This window comes from Crocuta crocuta, unplaced genomic scaffold (assembly GCF_008692635.1).
Source record: "Crocuta crocuta isolate KB4526 unplaced genomic scaffold, BGI_CrCroc_1.0 scaffold95, whole genome shotgun sequence".
Classification (NCBI taxonomy): Eukaryota; Metazoa; Chordata; class Mammalia; order Carnivora; family Hyaenidae; genus Crocuta; species Crocuta crocuta.
In genome coordinates this window covers 8485213-8506963 of record NW_027530971.1, presented here as the reverse complement: position 1 = coordinate 8506963, position 21751 = coordinate 8485213, and the positions used below count along the sequence as shown (strand labels likewise).

Genomic DNA, 21751 nt, shown 5'->3' with positions numbered 1-21751 from the left:
TTTTTCTCCTCTCCCTCCTCTTTCTATTTCTCCTTTTTTTTTTCCCCAAATAACATTTGTTCATCACCTTCTTTGCCCACCAATTACATTCCAGTCACTGTTCCAAGAAGACACCAATTTCCTTAGATATCTATGTGTCAGTTTGTCTGCCTCTATTTGAGACATGGGTGTGCCCTTCCACCTAGGGGCAAGGATAGAATAGGGAAAGAGACAGGAATTTGGAGAATGGAAAGCAGCAAGAGGGAAGTCATCAGGGAAAGGTTCTCTTTCCTGAAAGAGGCTCAAATTTAGCCTTCATTTAGGAAAATGGCACAGAGTCTTAAAACAAATGGTGTTTTTCCCAGTGTTAGGTATTTGAAGTAGATTTATTAGGTAAACGTACAGTCTGAACATTTATTGGGAGCGTGCTAGGTGTGGACACCGGCAAGCTTTTTATTTACTCCAGGGACATGCTGTGTCCTCAAGGTGATTACAGTGCAGCTGGGGGGACAGAGCCCTAGGTAGCTACCTAGAATACAGGCAGTGGGACCTCCTGGTGTCCATAGCAACCTGCGCTGCAGTCAGGCAGCTCTGGATCAAATACTAGCTCCATCGCTCAATACAGTACGAGCTTGGGACAACCATTTGGCAGCTCCCAACCTTAGTTGCCTCATCTGCAGGGGGGAATAAGAGCACTCATGAGATAATTGTACAAATTAAGTGAAACTATGAATGTAATATGCTTGGCACACAGTATGAGCTCACTTAATGTAGGTGGTGGTTGTAATCATGAAACCATTACTCTCATCACTATTGACAAGAGCTAGAAGTGTGCTCTGAAATCTTAAAGAGCAAAGAGAGATAGATTTCTTTCTTTTGGTCAGGGGTGGACGCTCAGAGAAGGCACGGTATTTGAACAGCAACTTAAAAAAAATGTTTTGAATTGCCGGAGTAAGAGATATAAGAAAGGGCATTTGGTGTAGTGGAGAGGATGTTGCCTGTGTGAAAACGGAGTCAGGGAAGGGGTTAGCAGGCTAGGGGTTGGAATAAACAGTGCACCTGGAGTGGGGGCTAGGCTTTTGGTGGGATCAGAAGCTGACAACGAGGCTTAGGAGAGGGCCAGGGGGGGCCGTGCAAGGAAACATGACTGGGACTCCACAGACACGGATGGATGCTGAAGGATTTTAAAGTGGAAGAGGAAGGGAGCAAAATGACCAAGTACAGTTTGAGTGGGTATTTATTAATTAAACTAATGTACACATCAAATATGTCAGCTCAAGGAAGCCTCCCTGGAGAATGATAGATGAACTGGGGTTTTCCCACCGTGCACATAGAATGCCCTGAATCATCTGTTGTTAATATCAATTATGTTGTATTGTAATTATGTATTTAATTGCCCGTCTCACTCCCCCCGGTTGTAAGCCTGGAAAAGTCAGGGATGACATGTGGCATTCAATGCTGTAGAACAGTGCCTAGCACATAGCAGCTCCCTCAGACGCCCAGTGGGTGATGTGCCATAGAACGAATCATCCCGTCTCTCCTTACTTATGTTTTATCTATATGGAAAGAACTTCCCCAGCTTTGCAAAAAAAAAAAAAGCAGATTCTCCTCTCTTCTTTGAATGACAACAGATTTCTTAAGGACCATCTAATAGTCTTCTAGTTCTTCAGCTCTCTTGGAAGCCCCTAGATACCAGGAAAGTGATGNCCAGTGCCCTAGTGTTTGTTTATCTCTAGTTCTGCATCACTGAAAATCATAAGACTATGTTTTCTTTTTAAATATTCCAGCATTTTCACTTGTTAAGGTTGGCTCTGATCCTGATTCATTGTGAGGCCATGCATTAAATTCATAGATTACCATCAGCCATTTCAGAATATGCTATATATTTCAAAGCACCTATACGAGCAGCAAAGCATCCATTTTTCCTTTTGAACTCATCTGCTTTTTACGATCAAAGAGAGTTATGCAACCCAATATGTTTTCTTCTTTGCCCTGGTTACCAAGAAGCTCTGAAGTATACATGTTGTGCTCAACCGCTGAAAACTCTCATCCGCCTGGGTTTCTTCATCTGTAACTCCTTTTGTTTTACCTTACCTTTCCATCTTGGCTCTTACCTTTTGCCCATTTTAATGGCTTCAGTTCTTATATATCTGTGCATTTAACTTGGCTCAAAACCTTTTTGAAGTGGGCCGGAATAACATGTGTGTGTGTGTGTGTGTGCACACGTGTGTGTGCATGTGATGTATATATTCATATACATATATGTATTGTACATATGTACATTACAGATCATGAATGAACACACACACATATTCCCAATGCTGTCTACATATTCTCCAGACCTCCTCTGCCACGCCTCTCTCTTAGCCCCTGTGCCCTCTCCAGGAGTTTACTTGGTCACACACAAATAAGGGCACCTAGCTCCTTTACAACTCATGAATCCCAGGAAAGAATCTTTTCACGTGAAAACATGAGTTGGCAATGTAAACACAAGTGCAGATGTTGTGGAGGAGTCTGAAGAAATGTGTTCTGTTCTTTTCTTCAAAACCCTTCTTTTGTAATCCTGCCTTCAGTTGAGTTTAATTTAATGCTCTAAATCAGGGGTCAGCAAGCTTTTTCAGGAAAAGGCAAAATAGTAATACTTTGGATTTTGTGGGCTATAAGGCCTCTGTTGCAACTATTTGACTCTGCCACTGTAATACAAGCACAGCGATAGGGATGCATCAACAAATGGGCACTCTCGTTTTTCAGTAAAACTTTATTTATAAAAATAGGTGGCAGGCTGATTTGACCCATGACTGTAGTTTGCCGTGACTCTAAACCTTCCACATTCACCGTGTCTACAGTCACTAGATTCTCTCAGTACAGTGTCACCCTGGCCAATGCCTATGTCCAAACTACTCAAGTTAGCTCCAGCTAAACAGAGGGCTGCCCAGTTACTGGGACCAGATCCTTCCTGAGTGTTTTACTGCTTGAAAATACCCTGGAGGAGTTTGCCCATCTCTCATATATACCAATAGTTTTTAAAAATATGTCTTTCTACCACATACAGTGATCACCACAAGATAACTTTAGATAAATATTACAAATTGTCTCCATCTGCAATAGTATATTTACACCCTACAGCCATATTTGAGTTTAGAAAGTGGACCCAATCAAGAGACAGAAAAATGAGTGTTCACGTCAACATTCTCCAGTGACATGACCCTGATCGCTAACTTTTCTATGCCTCAGTTTTCTCATCTGCACCATGGAGATAGGACTCCACCTGCCCAAAGTGCAGAGCTTAGACCCAATGATCCCTTATAGACTCTTTCCAGAATTTAGACAGATTATTTTCCTAAACCAATGATTTCCAAATGGCTTGAGGAATTGCAATTCCCTGGGATATTGTTAAAACAGATTGCTGGACCCCAGCCTGAGTTTCTGATTGAGTAGGTCTAGAGTAGAGCCTAAGCCACCAAGTTCTGCTAGTGTTGGCCCAGGGACCACACCTTGGGTCTGTATGATAGAGAACTTACAGTTCTTTATATGGGGAAACAATGATGGGGCGGGGTGGGGGGCAATCCTACAGCTGGCTCCTCTTCATCTATCCAAAATGTGGTTCCTTTTTGAAGGGATGAGAGATTAGATCTGTTTGTCCACTGAGTCTCAGATGCTACAGCCACACCTCAGCAACTAACTACAGGCTGAAAAGAGGCTGGTGATGACCCTAGTGGGGCCATGTTGGAACATAAAAGCTAATGGGCAGCCAGCTAAGCCCTGGAGAAGGACAGGGAAATATGGAACCATCACGAAGTGAGAGACAAATTTCCCATCACATGATTCCTTTGTAGAAGCCAAACTTCTAGAACCTTCTCTTTCCATAAACACAATATCAACACAAGCATTGACTGAGATTTGATCACACAAAGGTCCAACACCAAATAGTGCAGGGTGGGAGGCAAGAAATCTGGAGAAGACTGCCCTCAAGAACTCTTAGTCTTATGTCTAAGGCAAAAGTCACATGTATTCACACACTTGACAGAGGTCAAAACACGTAGATAATTGCATACAATGTTGTATGGCATGGCCATGGAGTGTTCTGAAGAGAGGTTGTTGGTAGGCACCAGAGACTTGGGCAGCCTTCCCCAAGGGATGGAGGCAAGAGGCAGGAGCAGGAAGGCTCTGAAGCAGTGGAAGGGGGAGGAGCCTGGCAAGCTGGTTGGAATATTAGCCAGGAGGGGATGAGAACAAGCACATGACTTTATTCCTCTCCATATGAACCTTCTCAACTCATCTCCATCTCTCTGCCTCCGTTTCCTGATTTGAGAAATAAGGGTTTTGAGCTAAATCACAAGCTTACAATTTGGTTCCATTCTGAAGAGACCCCAGGGCATTAAAAGGTAAATGAACATGCTGGGCCCAGCCCTGCCCCCAACCTTGCTGCCTCTGCATCAGCCGGAATAGCTCTGCTTTCTTATATCTCTACCCTCCCTGTACAGCTTTGCTTCCAGGAGGGGTTTGAGAGTCATTCTACGAGAAACTCTGTAGAAGCTCTTCTCATCTGTACATTGGGGCAGCCACATGGAAAGGAGAGAGAAGCCAGATAGCACCAGGGATGAGATCACCAGGTTGGCTGGGCTACAGTCTGGAGCTGCTGGGCAGCAAGAAGGGGGGTGAGACCAGTGAGGTGGGAGCCAGGGAAGGTCACAAGCTTGCGTGTGGCAGAGAGGCACGGGGACAGCAGTGAGACTGGGCCCACAAGCTGCTGGAGAAGCAAACGGATCTAAAAATCTCAACTGTTCAGAAGGTTCTGAGTCAAAACAAAGGGTGATTTTTTTTCCCCCTTGTCAGCCTTCCCTCTCAGGACATTGTACTATATGCAAAATGTGTAACTGTAAGACAAACATTTTTTTCCACTGCCCTTCTCAGCCCCACGGGCCTTCAGGAAGACCTGCACTTCAAGCAGAGACCTTTTATTTCTCAACACCTACAGCTTTCATTCCATAATCAGAAGTTTTCCACTTTCATCAAAGAGACTGAAGACAGGCCATGGGAGCACTTTGTTCTCAGCAGTGCCTGGCAGGTTACAGAGCCCCCCGCTACCCACTCATTGCCTGTGCTCACCACTGGGCACGAACCCTGAGGACACTGGCTTGCTTCACTCCCACCTCAGTGACCAAACCGGATGAATGCGTGCACCCACTTCATCCAAAACCAAGCCCAACTTGGGGTCCAGGGGTTGTCAGCTTCCTCGATTGCAAAATAGGTATACTTTATACCATTCGAGTTAGCCCAAGAAAATAATTTACCTCTTGACGGCTCTTCTAGCTCCAGGATCTTTGATTTTATAGAGTCACAGGGAAGGAATATTCAGGCCAGTCCCTAGAGCCTGACCCAATTCAGGTGATGCTCTCAGCAGTCTGGGATCACTGCAATTGTGGCAGTGGTAATAATCCAAGCTGGGCTTTGGATACAGGACATTTCCTTACCAGGATCTGGGATTTCTGCTGGCTCTCATAAATACACTGCAGCCAAAAATGAGCAAGAAAGGCAGAGGAGGGCGGGCACTACAGAGAATTGGGTACTTCCGAATTAAGTTTTCAAAGAGCTACCTCTGGAGGCACCAGCTATGCAGTGATTCATATTTTAAATGGAGTGTTGAAATGGAGATCCTTAGTAACCGCAGATGTGACAGCTCTGTCCCCCAGAGAATCTATCTCTTATAGCTGTCCAAATTCTAGACTCAGCCCCAAGGGACACTGGGAATGTTTAACCAAGATGGGCTAATGCCTTTGCCAAGTCTATCCCCATTCATGAGTTCCCTTACTAGACTATCTGATGTGATGCCTATGTCAAGGTATTGGGGGGAAAAAGGAAGGGCATTGGACCTGCACAAGGACCCAAGGTCAATAGCAGGTAGGGCTGAGCCCAGACCTCAAGTTTTCTGCCTTCAAGCACGGTGATGATTGAATGCTTTAGCGTGGGCGGGGGGCAGCCACACAGGTAGGGCTCTGCACCCAGGTGATTTCACCGATCAACATTTGCCACTTCGGTTGAGACCGTTTGCATGCTCTCTGATCCTCAATTTTCCCATCTGTAAAAAGGAAATCATAGCTGCATCAGAGGGCAGAGGTGAGGATGGAGTAAGGCAATGTGTAGAGTACTTCTGGCACAAGAGCACTGTGCCTGAGACAGTAGAGGCTCAGCTGTAGCAGGCACACACACACACACACACACACACACACACACCCCACACACAATATGCACCACACACCACGTGTGCACACCACAAGTGCACGCCACGCACAGACCACACGCCCAGCGCCGCGCACACACACAGCACCCAGAACATGCCCCTCACCATCTACAATGGGGCGCCTTCCCACCCCCACCCCCAGTCCCTTCCCCTTTCTGTGATTTTTTTTTTTTTTGCAATTCCAGGTTTATCGGTAAGCTTGACACATCCCAATCCAGTCGGCAGCAATTTTTGTTTAAAAGATCAGTGTGTCCAGATTCCTGCTCTCTTTGAATTTACCCCCACTTTTCACACTGCCAAGGTCTTGTCCCCTTTAGATAAATCTCCACACTTATGGGTCCTTCCTTCCCAGATATCCGGCAGCATTTCCAGTTTTCAGGAGAAGCTGATAGGGTCGAAGGGAACCCTTTGGAGTCAGTAGACTCCAGTCCAAGGACTCCAGCTTCTCCAAGGCCCCGCAGAGAGACATTTTCTGCTGAGCTCTTCTGAGCTGCAGGCCTCACCAAAGAGAGTGTGCAGCTTCTCAAGCAGGAAGACGTTTTGTGGCTGAGTCTAAATGAAACAGAAGTTGCTTTGTGCACACACACAGGCACACACACACACACACACACACACACACACACACCGGAGTAGGGAAACCGTCATTTTCCTACTCGCCCTCTGACATCAACCACCTTCTCTGTCGCTACAGTTTCTCTGCACTCAAATTCATCCCTGGTAATGAAAAATGAGCCTCTCCCTTACCCCTGCTGCTGCCTTTCGCCTCACGCCCCCAGAGAAGAGTTTCTTCGTGTGGCAGCCGGTGAAGGTTTTTTTCCAAGTCACATGATCCAGGATGCAGGGGAAGAATCCTTCTTGGAACAGAGATGGGCCCAGAACCGAATGAGATGAGGAGAGATAGGGTGTGCTGTGGGAAGACTATATAAGAATGGACCCACGGCTGCAGCAAGCACTCAACCGAGTGGCCCCTTCTCAAGACACAGCCATGCATGTGCCAGAAGGCTCCGTCGCCAGCCACTTGGGAACCACGAGCCGTGGTTATTTCTATTTCACCACGACCGCGCTGGCTCTGTGTCTCATCTTTGCTGTGGCAACCATCATGGTGTTGGTAGTTCAGAAGACGGTAAGTGGACTTCTCTTCATCCCCTTTCCTTTCTGATTTATGTCCAGTTTTCCCCAGAGAGACAGCCTTGAGGATAAAGTAATATATTAGTTGAGAAGAAAAAAAAGAAAAGTATATTTATCGTGTAGAAAGAGGGAGAAAAGAAACAGGAACTTAACTCTCGGAAACAATTTGGCTTTTAAGAGAAAATGTGTTCAGCCATCAGCTCAAAACTTTCCAGACTTGTATGGGCCCTAAAGAAGAGAGAGGAGCTATTAGCATTAAGAAATTAAGATTTAAATTTTGCTGGGCCAGAGATGTATCAAAGAAGGAAGCGATAAGGAAATCTGATAACAGATTTGCGCAACTTGTTACCATGTCTTCAAGGTCTTCAGACCCAATTGTAAGGTTCTATATTCTCAGTACAAATGTTCCTGAGATCTCTGGGGCCTCCTCCATTGCCAAGAGCTTTCTCAACAGGGAGCTAAGTTTCAGAAGCCAAGGTGCAAATGGGAAGGAGCAAGACAGAAACCAGGCTTAGCTCCTCAGAGCTAATTAAAGCCCACAAGACAAGTTCAAAGCCAGCTCCCGAGCCACTGCTTGGAAGGCCTTAGGATGTCTCAAAACACATAGAGCAGAGGTACAGAATATAAGAATGTTCTTAACACCTGTTCCCTCTGAGACTGCTCTGAATACTAAAACTACAAGCAATTATGGGTACCCACTGTAGAGGCAAACTGCCTCAAGAAACTTACTTTCTTTGGAGGAAATGGTAATATTTGTTGTAAAAACAGAAGAGACCAAGGAGGACACTTCTTCCCATTTTAGGAAATTGGTGTTTACAGACAGTCCGCTAGTGTGCGGTTGGTAGAAAAATACCGTATTGATGGTATATGTTGCTCACGAATTTTTTTGATCAAGTGAAGTTTTGGTCAATTTTGATAATTTGAAACCCAATCCCTCTATACACCCTGCCAGAGTGAGAATGTTTCTACTTCTTCCTTCATAGCTCCTATTTTTCAGGACAATCCTGTGGAATGTGTTCTGGTTTTCCTTCAGTTGTCTTAGGCTGAACTTTCTATAGCTTATAGATTGATGAAAAGAACTAAGCTTTAAAAGATTTCCGTATCTGTTTCTCAAATGTCATCAGTTTTCAAGTTTAAACGAAGCTTTGAGGCTCATCTCTCCATAAAGGTGAAAGAAAACAGAATTGCCAACACTTGATTCAAATAGTAGAATTTAAGAATAACACTCTTGAAAATATTCTAGGGCATTTTTTAAATAAAAGCTATATAATTTCTGTAATTCTAACTTGAGGTAAACCAGAAGTGTAACATTTTATAGCAAGGGCCAAAAACAGAAAAGAAAGAAAAAAGAAACTGAAGTGGCCTTTAAGAAGTTTTTAGTTAAATGTTGCAGCTAGAACTGCTAAAAAGGAGGGAAGGAAGGAAGGGAGGAAAGTAGGAAGGAAGGTAGGTATTGGAGGTGATGGGGATATATAAAGCTGGAGAGAGTTCTTAAAGGGTCCTTATTCAAGTCCATTCTTTCTAGGAAGGAACTAGAGCGGATCTTTCTGCCCCATTTTTGTGTATGTGGAAAATCAGGAACAGAAAGGAGACAGGTCTTGCACTAAGCCATCCTGAGAAAGTAATAGAATCAAGATTGTGCTTGATTGTTTAATGAGACCAGCATTCCCTTGGCCAATACAGTCAACCACAAAAGCACTAAAAAACTTTGTTCCTGCTCTTCTCTTGAGAGCTTTATCTCCTTGTGCTTCCATTTCCTTGGCTTACTCCTCATATTAGGATATGAAAAGATTCACTTCACAATCTGATTTGTATGGTGTGGTGTGCTGTAGTTTTGTAGCCTGGGGAACATCAGTTACTTGCTTAAAAGCTAAGGCTTACAATACTAATTGTGACATTAAGTTTTAAGTGTTTTGAGCATATCATTTCCAATAAATTACTCAGACATTAACTCTTGCAAGAGCTAAGGAAAGTAGCCAAGGAAGGCTTCCTGCAGGAAGAGGGACTAGGGCTGACTTTAGGAAAGGTAGAACTTAGATAAACAGAGAGATTCTAATAGGACCCTTGGTAAAGAAATCAATGGGAGAGGCTCAAGAAAAACTCACATCCCAATTATCAAAAAGTGGAATGAGTTGATGGTTATGTAGCCTTCTGTGTGAGGTTGGATGGGGGCAGGGATGGAGTACCATGAGAATGGTTTCACTGGCCTAGAAAGTCACAGTTCTAGGTAAGAAGCACATGAACAGACAAAATTTAAAACAAGATAAGTCATAATTCGTAATAAGTGTTGGAAGATGGCCACATAGTGTTTCCATGACACCACAAATTAAGGAGACAAAGTGTTTTCCCAGGTTTAAGAAAAACTGCATTGGAGATTGGAGTTCCAGACTGGCTTAAGAAACTTAAAGCTGATGGGTAGGGGAGAGGCAAAGGCGGGTAATGGGCATGGAGGAGGGCACTTGTGGGGATGAGCACTGGGTGTTATATGGAAACCAACTTGACAATAAACTATTTTAAAAAAAAAGAAATGTAAAGCTGGTGGGGAAGAGGATATGGAAGAGAGGACACTCCTGGCTAATGGAATAGCGTGAACAAAGTGTTGGAGAAGGGAAAACCCAGGGCATATTGGAAAACTAACAAAGATTGCCTTAAGATTTAGACTGAAGATCAAATAACTCCAAGGTCAAACTCCTTGGGAGAGACATAGAAGGAACTTAGGTTTCAATCTCAAATATTTATTGGGCATCATCTATATGCAGGACATTGTTCTAAGCAGTGGGGATATAGCTTGAACAAAGCCAACAAAACTTGTTTTTGTGTTGCATGTGCAATTTACCATCTACTAATGTCTTTAGAGTCCCTGCGATGGCCTTTCTTAATCTACCTTTAAGCCAGTGTATTTATTTTCAGATATTATATTCCTATGGCTTAAGAAAAGTAAACAGTTATGTGGAAACCAACTTGACAATAAACTATTAAAAAAACAAGAAAAGTAAAGTAAACAGTACATAAGGGAATAGAAATTAAAACTCACTCACACCCTGCCCACCCCACCACTGATCCCTCTTTCCTAAGATAATTACCATTAACAGACTCTTCCATGTTCTTCCAAAACTATGTGCATCTGTAAATGTACCACATGTCATTATAGTAGACTCATGATTTTGCACTGTGTTTTATTGGTTTGACAGTCTATCTGGAGATCACTCCATGCCAATACATGAAAGTCTGTCTTATTCTTTGGGAGAGTCACATGGTATTCTATTGTATGACTCCTTTGTAATTTATTTTATCTCTGTCTAGTGAGGGACACTTATGTTTTTCTTTAGAAGTGTTACCGACCGCACACGTCCGTAAGTATATCTGTCGGATAAATTCCTAGTGACGAGAATAGAATGTGTATTTTTCACTTCAGTAGATATTGTCAATCAGCCTCAAAAGACATTGTACCAATATACTCTTGAGAAAGTAAAAGTCCTACCAACAAAGAGACACCTATTGACAACCATATGGAAAGACAGAAAACTGATTTGTAACATTTTTTTAAACATTTATCAGTTTTTGAGAGACAGAGTATGACTGGGAGAGAGGCAGAGAGAGAGGGAGACACAGTTTCCAAAGCAGGCTCCAGGCTCTGAGCTCTCAGCACAGAGCCTGAAGTGGAGCTCGAACTTGAGGACCACGAGGTCATGACCTGAGCCGAAGTTGAAAGCTTAACAGACTGAGCCACCCAGGTGCCCCGAAAATGGATTCATTATTAGTAAACACAACAGAGTACATGCATATGTCAGGATGAACTATTACACAATTTATATAGCAAAACAAATGAAAAAAAAAAACAATGAAATTTATCTTATCCCCTCCAGAGACAAAAGGTTATATAAGGAGATAAGCTGTACAGTTGACAGTTAGAGGTGTCATTTGGAAAAGCTCTGAAGTCTTCAATCTAAAGCCATCTCTATAAACCTGGAGACTGGACTTACCCAGTCCCTGAAGAGATTTATTTACATTCCAAAAGGTTAGAACAAGGGCTCAGGATTATTAGGTTTTTAAGGAAACTCTTTCTGGAAAGAAGAGAAAGCTGCTGCCTCCTTTCCCTTTATAGGTAAAGATACTTTCTTCTTTTTTTTTTTAATCTTTCTTAAATGTTTTTATTTAATTTTGAAAGAGAGAGAGAGAGAGAACATCTGTGGGGGAGGAACAAAGAGACAGAGGGAGAGACAGAATCTGAAGCAGGCTTCAGGCTCTGAGCTGTCAGCATAGAGCCTGATGTGGGGCTCAAACTCGTGAACTGAGAGATCATGATCTGAGCTAAAGTCGGATGCTTAACCGACTGAACCATTCAGGTGCCCCATTTCTTTCTTTTTTTTTTTTTTTTGATGTATCTTTCCAATGTCACTCTGCCTGCCTACCAAGAGTGGACTGAGCATCTGGTTAGGAGTAGTGAGTGCTGGTGACAGTGGTATGGTTTTTTGGTTTGCTTTTATGTTCAGATACAATATAGGGGTGAGTTGAAATGACCCATGATGCTTGTCTCTACCCCTGGTACTCTCCCCAATGCATTCAATTCATCAATTTAAAAAAATCCACTGGAAGACTTCTCAGGGGCAAGCCCTGTGCTAGGGTTGAGTGGGGGAGGACCCAAGTGGACAGGGGAGGATCCCAGTTTCCTCAGAGTTCTCTAAGTGAGGCCCAAACACCCAAGAGCTTGAGTTCAGGGCAGAATGGCACAGAAGGCCATACATAGGAGGAGAGGAAGAGTTTCTGCTTAGGATGAGGGCACGGCCCACAGAAGAGCTAGAACAGAAGCTGAGCCTCCTCATCACCCATATAACCTTTCACCTAAATTGGCCGTGTTAACATTTTGCCCTATTTGTGCTTTTTTATATGTAAGATGCAGACAGTGTGGCCTTTTACCTGCATATGCCTCAGCACCTATCTCTTCCTTACTGCAATGCCACTATCACAGCCAAGAGAGTCAATGTCAACTCAGCGATATCATCTACTAATGATGCACAGTCCATATATCAGTGCCCCATCCTTGTCCAAAAATATCTTCTACAGCAGTTGTGCCTTGTTTTGCTTGGGGATGCTAAATCCACACTCAGGTCACACACCACATTTGGTTATGTTTGTTTCACTCTAGAACATGGCTGTTTAAAGGGTGGTCCTGAGAGCTTGTTGGAAATGCAGAATCCCAGGCCCCATTCTAAACCAACTAAATCAAACCCTGCTTTTTAACAAGCCCATCTGCACACTAAAGTTTGAGAAGCAACAGGTAGAAATCTTCCCTGCCTTTTGTTTTTTGTTTCTGAGGACGTTGACTTTTTCAAAGGGTCCAGGCCAGTGATCTTGTAGAATTGGCCAAGTTTTGGATTTGTCTCAGTGTTTGTCAGAATTATATTCAGATTAAACTTTAGTGCAGTAAACAATAGTTCATAAGCAGTGCTACATTCTTCTTACTGCAGCATACCTAGAGGCACGTATTAAGTTGTCCCATTATTGGTTATGGTGTTTAGTTCCTTCATTAAGCTGGTGACCACTGGTGAACACTTTTTTCCTTCTTATTAATAAGTAATCTATGGAGTAATATGTTAAAGACCTATAAATATCTTTCACTCGGCAGTCTGAGCATTCCATGATGATCCTTGTCTGAATCAGGGAATGCACTGAGGGTTGAAGAATCATGGCTGCCTAATTCTATCATTCTTTCCGTACTTATTAACTGGCATTCTTCAGTAGACAAGAGCTCTCCATTGGAAGGATGCTGGCAGGAGGAGCTGGGGCAGGGCTTTCCAGGTGAGGCAAAAGAATGAGCAGAGGCACAGCCCAGAGAAAGGCAAGTCCAGGTGTCAGGAAAGGAGTGGCAGGGCCAGAACTGAAGTCAGCCCACACTGCACAGGAAATAGCAGGAAGTAGAGGCAGCTGGCAAGAAGGATGGGTAGAGGTAGATAAGAGAGTAGGATGTTACATCCATCAGCAGACAAGAAGATTTCCTAAACCCACGTATAAGCCCAGCCTCCCATAGCCACTCCCCATTCCTTGGGGAATGAAGACCTCAGGTGTTCTGATTGCCTGTTGAGTAATGCCTTTAAGCCCTGGGTGCCTGGGTGGCTCATTCGGTTAAGCATCCGACTCACCTCAGGTTGTGATCTCATGGTTCATGGGTTCAAGCCCCGTGTCGGGCTCTGTGCTGACAGCCAGCTCAGAGCCTGGAATCTGCTTCGGATTCTGTGTCTCCCTCTCTCTCTGACCCTCCCCTCTTCATGCTGTCTCTCTCTCTCTCTCAGAAAAAAAAAAAAATTAAAAAAAGGAAATTTGCTGTTCTAGGATTAAAAACTTAAGAGATAAACCAAAATACAATGTGAGAACTTTAAGAAAAAAATAAAAAGGTGGGGGGTGCCTGGGTGGCTCAGTCAGTTGAGCGTCTGACTTCAGCTCAGGTCATAATCTCACGGTTCGTGGGTTCGGGCCCCACATCGGGCTCTGTGCTGACTGCCAGCTCGGGGCCTGGAGCCTGCTTCTAATTCTGTGTCTCCCTCTCTCTCTCTCCGACCCTCCCATGCTCATGCTGTCTCTATCTCTCTCTCAAAAATAAATACAAACACTAAAAAATTAAAAAAAAAAAAACTTTGCTACTCAAAGTGTGGTCCATGGCCCAGGAACACTGGCATCATCTAAAAGCTTATTAAAAATGAAAAACCTAAGGGTCCATCCCAGACCTACTGAAACAGAGTCAGCATTTTAACAAGATCCCTTAGGCAAAAAGCACTGCTTTAAGCCACTCTGGTCCAGTTCCCTCTTATACTACCCATACTAAACAAAGACTGCCCCTCAAAATTGTCTTTCTCCTGAGGACTTCTGTGACCTTTACTTTCTCACTGACTCTCAGGCAAATTTACTGCCCCGGCTTAATCCTGCCCTATCCTAGAAAGGCAGCACAGTATGGTACTAAAGAGCACTGCCTTCCAAGTCAACACACTTGATTTGACTCCCCTGCTATTCACCATTTATAGGATCTTCTGAAATCATTAAGTCACTTCTCTAAGACTTCATCAATCACTAACTCTTGGGGTAAAGACCAAATGAAAGAATGCATGGAAAATGTTTAGCCCTTGAGAACTAAACACCCTAATGAAGTGCCTACTCATGCTAGCTTGAAAGTAAGGGAGACATTCCTGGAAAAAAAAAAAAAATCTCCAGAGCTCACCTTACAAGACCATGTGAAGCCGGCAAGGAAGGGGATTTGGATCTCCCCAGCACATTCCAAACATTAGTTGCCTTTGGCCATTTTTAATCAGAGAAGACATCTTTAATCAAAAGCGCATTTGGGATCTGCTTGCTTCTGTGCAGCATTACTTCATGAAAGAAATGAACCTTTCAAGGTATTGGGACAAACTAAGTACATCATCAGGATCAAAAGAGTAACCAAAATAGCTACCATTTTCGAGTACTAGCCAATAGGTTTTATATAGTACCTTATTGTGTCTGCAACAACCCGGTAGAGGAAAAGGTGATTAGCCTTCTAATCACAATGATAAAAGGAAAGTAGAAAACAGAATCCTAGGCAGGGAACATAATTAGAACTGGGTCATTTCACCTGGGGACAAGCAGGTTAAACATGACCGTTCCTCCCTCCATCCACAGAAACATTGTTGGAAATACCCATCAGATACCTGGAGTCTGAAACTAAAGTACAATGAAAGAAGTGTAACTGGTTGGTAACCATGGAGATCAAGTTTCCTGAGCTACTCAATGGAGCTAAGAATGATAGCCTGGGAGGGTCCATTAGTTTATGTCTATGTCCAGCCTATGTGCTATTGACCTGAAAGGCAAGTCACTGGGCAAGATGGTCCACATTTCCCCAGCCAGGACCCAGAACACCAGGCAAGATTTGGGAGAGAATTCTGGGACTGAGAGGCACCTTTGCCAAAGAGGAGTTGATGGACAGCACTAGATCATGCCAAGGGCATAAACAACTCTCAGCACATTGTAAAAGTCACCATCTCTTTACAACTTGCCTCTCTATCTCCAAATGCAAGGATTGCCAAAGGGAGGGAACTAGAGGGGAGAATGAGGATCTCCATCCTTGGCTTCTGAAGCCAGAATCTCTCTTGGGGCAGTGGAAAGAACACCAGAGAATATCAATCCAAGATCTGCCCCTGACTCATGAGTATTTTGATTTCTTGTTCTATTAAATTAGTTTGATGGACTGAAAGATGTCTGTGTTCCCCTCTGGCTCTGCTTCTCTGATCTTTTCTACCATGGGAAGCCAGGGGAGCTATGGAGACCTCTTCCCAGGAGCTCTCCAAGATAAGAATAATTACACTTGTGTCTTGGATGCCCTGGACCCTGGATGAAGGGTTAAGCAATAGGATTCTTTCTTATACTAAGATGTGCTGTTTTTTACTTCCTCCTGCATAAAGTTAGGAAACCAGAAAGCCCTCAAATGACAGACAGAGGCCTCCTCTGACCCCCATATGAAGGAGGGCCTCCTCTCAGATATTATCTCTTACAACCCTGCTATGTACATGAAGTGTGTTCTGTGGACCAAGAGCCTCAGCATCACCTGAAAGTTTGTCAGAAATACAGACTTTGGGATCCAGCCAAACTCACTGAACCAGAATTTGCCTTTTAATCAGCTCTCCGGGTGATTCACATAATGCATTAAAGTTTGAGAAGGGTTATCTTGAAACACTCTCTTCCTTCATAGCCTTTGCCTCAACTCACAGTTCAATTATATATTTATGTGGATGTTTTAAGTGACTGCTTTAATGACTAAGCCATAAAGTTCACAGGATGTCTTCCAGTGACTAACGTAGTTCCTGGCACACACTAGATCGGGTGTTCATTCAACATGTGCTGAATGTGTGACTCTGGTATTTCCCGGACTACCTGTAGAGGCTGGAAATGGCCTCAATGATTCTACTGTGCCAGCCATCTCTCACTGTCCATGGATACTTTCCTGGATGGCCAACAAATTCAACTATCTCCGTATTGCATTTCAACGTAGGTGTTTTCCTTTGTGCATCTGCACATCACACTAATTGGTGAACATACTTGGTAATAAATTAGCTGTTCATTAGATTTCGAAATGTTATTTGCAACCCTGCAGAGACAACACAGAGGGGAATTTTGTGATGTCAGGTTTTCCTATGAACTGCATGCGTAATTTATGAGAGACCACAAATGTACTATTGTTACTTAGGTTAAGAGCTTTCAACTAAAGCACTAAAGTCACAGATTAATAGAGCCGAGAGGAAAGGATCTTCCAAGCCAAGTTCACTTCCTTTGCCCTGGAAAGCTGAAGCCCAGAAGTTTATACTGACTTCTGTCATCTCCAGACGAGGGCTAGGCCAGGGCTTTGCCTTCAGGAGACTCCCTCCACTCACTACGACCCACTTGGACTGGAGAAGAGATCCATTTATCAGAAGATGAACCATCAGTGGAAGGCAAAGGATAGAGCCTCCAGGGAAGTGATGGAATAAAAGGGAAACTCCAGAAAGTGCTAGTTGTTCAGACAGAACACTAAGAAAGTAAGATGTGTACAGCTGCTAACTTCTTGCTCTGGACAAGGTTGGGGAGTTATTTCCCCATGTCAATGTCACACCTCTGTAGGTCTTTGTTAATATTTTAATCCAGTGCACTACAGGAGACCCCCACCTGGACAGGTCAAAAGAGAAATAAGATAACTTATTCCTTCTTGACAAGACACCTGAGGTGGGGCTCTGTGGGTGAGGGGGGCGGGGAGGGAGACTAGGGTAGGAATGTCAGACTCTAAGGAATGTATTAGGAGTGAAAAACTGCCCATCTACTTCTTTTGCCTGCTTGCTTAGAGCACCCCAACAAGACCTCCTTATCATTCCCTCCAATCCTCAGCACATAGGACCTCCCCTTGAGAAGACAATCAGTCTGCCTCTATCAACCTCTTACTTACTGTATAAATATTTATGTATATGTTTATGTTTATTATAGAGTAAATAATACAAAATATANTATTTGGATAATCATATCTAAATTTATATATAAATTATATAATATATAATTATATTATATATAAATCATATATAAATTTATAATAAAGTCATGAGGGCAGGAACCCAATTTAATTATTTATGGTAGCGTCACAATGCTTGGTGTACAAACATTCAATTAATTCAGAATTTCCAACCACAGGAAATGTGTGTAGAAGAGATGTACCTTCCCAGGTATGTTTACAGCATACTTTCACTATGTGATGAATCAAATATGGAAAAAAAACCCACATGTATTTATACATTAGACTTGCTTGTTCTTTTGTTGGCCAAAGGGGGGAAAAATCAAATGCGGAGGCGAAAACAAAAGCCCTGGACAGGGCGGTGAGTTGTAGATTCTGGTACCTGAGCTGCCATAAACTTCTCATTTTACCCTGCTCAGCTCTGACTTCCTCACCCGTGAAACATGGACCGTAAACACTGGCCTCACCTTGCATTTCTGGTAGGCAAGCTATCAAGCAAATGGATGAGAAAACCTGATGTAAACTAGGCCCGTGAGTTTATTTTTTTCTTAACTTAAGAGTCAAGTGGAACACAGATTCTAAATTGCACAGCACTTTGAAGACCAGAACGGAAAAGAAAAAGATGAGTTCTTTCCGTTGGATGACACTCTCACACTGCCTCTCTTTTTCTTTCTTCTCTTCCAGGATTCCATCCCCAACCCACCAGGAAAATTCCCCCTTAAAGGAGGTAAGACCTTGGAATTAGGAGTAAATGTGTAGTGAATCATCCATGTGGCATCATAGCGGAGTAACAACCAGAAGCATCATGACATTGCCCCACAGAAAAGTGGGTGGAGGCGAAGGGGGAGGCTGCTCAGATCTGAGCTGGTACATCTGGATTCATCCGAGCAGCCTCTTTTCGGCACTCTGGCGCCTACAGCTCTCCCACTAATGAAAACTCTACCAGTGACACAGACTATCACGTGGACATGGATAGGAATGCTAAGCAGTGTTGTGTTACGAGCTTGACATCTGGAGTCAGGCGGGTATGAATCTTGGCTCGACATCTCACCTGGGAGCCTCAACTTTTCATCTATAAAATGGGAATAATAATACCTGCCTCATGAAAGTTTTGGGAAAGCCAATCAGATCTCATCCGAACATTGCTTGGGGTGGCCACTGGCATATAGTAATCGTTAAATAACTGGTAGTAGTCAAAATACACGATGAGGGTAGGATAGTAAAAACAGACTTCCTCCTCACCTCATATGTTTCCTATCATTGAAGTCACTAATTAATTCACTATCTCTACGAGTCCCAGAGTTAGCTTAACATTGAGGATGAAAAGCTTTGAGTTCATCTGGCGAATATTTTCCTTGCACAGAAGAGGAAAAGTAAGACCCAGTGAGGTGTCATATCCAAGGTCGTACGGAGCCAGACCCAGAACCCAGGTGTCCTCGTCTCTCATCCAATGGTTTTTCCACCCCAGAACATGAACCCGTCTCAGTCCTCTAAACTCTAGATCCTAAGTAGCAAGCACAGCTGGATAACCAGACAGCTCAGAGAAAAAAAGTGAAAGATAAAGGGTGGGACAGCATAGGCATCCAACTAGAGACACCAGGGCACCTGTGGGACCAGAGAACACAAGTGTCTGAATGCAGCCCCACATCCCAACACTATCCCACTAGGAGTTTTGTTCAGGATGCATCAGTAATGCCTTCTTTCTATCTGCCACACAGACATTTAGATAGTAGAAGCAAAAGCCCCAAACAGACAAGTATTCTGGACCTTTCAAGGAAGACTAATAATGACAGCTTTGCCAACAGTATGTTAAACTTGGCCAGAATTGCTCCCATAATGCCTCTGTAGTACAGAAGCAGCCACAGGCCATGCAAATGAGCAGGCAGAGCTGTGGAGCCATAAAACTTTATTTACAGAATGAGGTCCCAGAGTTTGGGACCCTGTTATAGAAACAGCACAGGCTTTGCCATCAGAGCATGTAACGCACGTTCTCACGGAGCCTTGCAAAAACACCAGACACACTGACTCAGTGTCATTTTTCCTTCTCTGCTCCCACCACAGCATCTACCCGGATCCTCCAAAGAAGACCAGAACTTCTCATTTCTTAAGAGACAGAGGTCATCTGTAACAGGAACATGATTCAATGACAAGGATAGTGTTGATTAGGCAATGGGAACTCAGCCATTCTGGATCTTGGTTTTTGTGCCTGTAGAGCACTGCAGCCACGGGGTTGCTGACCCCAGGGGGCTCTAACCATGGGTTTTGTCCCTATTATGGTTTTCACCAGTCCAGAGTGAAATAGGAAAAAGAAGAATGAGGTAGCCCCTTTTTCTCATAGCCAACTATTTTTAATGTAAGGGGCACTCCTTTTCTCTGAGAATACATCCTTCCCTAAAGCATTAAAATGTCCTTTCTTAAACAATATGAAGCTCATATGGATGCAAGTTAAGTTGAGTTGTTTTGTCTTGGTTTAGTGGTCATAATTGACAAAAGCTGTCTACTCTATTTTGGTCACTGAATTTTCATTTGGGGTAAATTTCTTTGGTCCATGAACCCCAAAACTGTGGGAGCCATGGACTAGGTCACTTATCAAATCCCTTCTTATCTTGGCCATCCCTGTTTCAGAATATACACTAATCCAAAATCACCCTCAGTTGGCAATTCCATGTTTCTGCAACCAGATTTTAGAAATGCTAATAATAATCCTTATCAGGGCTATGAAACTTTTGTTAAAGATCTTCCCATGCCTCCCCTGGGTTGATCTTAGCCTCAAGCCTGTGAGCAAACCACACGGGGGTTAGTATTTCTATATTGCAGGTAAGAAACTGATGTCCAAGCCATCAAGGTGACTTGCCTAAGGTCATCCAGGGAGCTGATGGCAGAGCAGGGATCAGAATCCAGGGATCCTCTCTGTTCCCTGCATGGTGTGCTTCAGGCATGAAATGTTAGTGACCAGGTACGCATCGTCCCTGACTGTCTCCTACTTGTAATGCACATCCACCTTTCTCTTCACTTGGCAAACTGTAGACACAGTAGCAGGGTGAGGTGGAAGGTGTATTACCATGGAGCAAGACGTGGGATCCAGAACTGATTTTCATCCCAGCAGGCTGTGTGTCTCTGGGCAAGTCTGTTCTCCTCTCTGGACCTCATCTGTAACATAACAATGTGCTAAAATGAAATGAAAGGGAGCTTCCAGCTCTGACACTTCATGATGCTCTGATTCAGTATATAAATATGTAGGAAAAAAGTCTAACAATGATCTTGAGGAAATCTGTAGCCAGAGCCTCCTATCTCCAGTAAGTCCCTCTTAAAAGATACAAGCAGCTCCTTCCTCCTTTTAAAAAGCCATTGCAAGATATCTGGCAGAGGGGAGCCATCTCCCAGAACCCCCTAGGAGGAAGCTCCAGAGGTGGCATGTGGTTTGTCACTGCGGTGGACAAAGGCAGAAGCCAGACACTTTCCAGAAAGCTCTCTGCCCACTAATGCACATCATACATCAGGAGCAGGAAGCCGGCAGCAGCCCAGTGCCTGGGAAGCAGGGCTAAGATACCTTAACACAGAGGGACACTTAGCTGCAGATTAACCATAGGAAATCGAGCCTTTTTGTAATGAAAGGATTTCTGAGTCCCAACACAAGCTTCCCATTACAGCCAGGATACTGGTCACCAGCAGAGTTCTGCCTCATGCTCATCCCGCTGTGCTTAGGACACAGCGGACTATTCTGGGAGGTCGGCAGGGACTGTGGGCCGGGAAGAGCACAGGAAGGAGAACCTTGGCCCACATCCTTCTCCTCTCACCTAGAAAATAGAGTTAATAAGAACCCACACACAGAGCCACCACAAGGGTGACATGGGACAGCAAATATGACCCTTGTCTGCTCCCTGGCTGAGCCTATGTCCTTTGGACACAGAGTCCACTATGTTCTTTCATCCCCAAATAAAATGTCTCTGTCCCATCTCACTAGGGTGAGGAACCCAGGTAGGGCTCTCCCCAGAGAGCTTCTGGGGCTTCTGGGCTTCTTCTTCTCATTTCTTGTTCCAAGTGTCTGCTTCTGCCACATTCTGAATCTCGCACATGCTCATGTTATGTGGCATATTTGCCCAAATCACAGAACACAGGCATCTTTGCCTTGAGGTCCAACAGCACCCCACCTTTGTGGATAGTTAGGTTTGCCGGACCATCTGGGGTACGGAGAGAAGACGGTGGGGCAGTGCTTTCCGTCACAGAGACGACTTAAATTGAGTACTAGATCCCTCTGTTGTTGTAAGACTTCTGCCACCCCAGCCCCTGGGAATTTCTCAAGGGACAGCTCTCCCCCTGGGGTTCAGCCCTCCACCCCCTGCGTTCTAAGTTCTCTCTCCTTCTCCCTGATTTTTCCTCCCTGTTTTCACTCCCACCTTCTCCCC

General features: G+C 43.9%; 1 protein-coding gene across 1 annotated transcript in view; it reads left to right on the top strand.

Moving 5' to 3' along the window:
• The first annotated feature begins 6884 nt into the window (after positions 1-6884).
• The window catches only part of TNFSF8 (TNF superfamily member 8), a 28442-nt gene continuing 13575 nt past the window's right edge, over positions 6885-21751 (top strand). The window contains exons 1-2 of the mRNA XM_077769923.1: positions 6885-7343; positions 18030-18072. Of these exons, the coding sequence (XP_077626049.1) occupies positions 7149-7343; positions 18030-18072 (238 nt within the window). The 5' untranslated portion in view covers positions 6885-7148. The remainder of the gene's footprint in view (positions 7344-18029; positions 18073-21751) is intronic.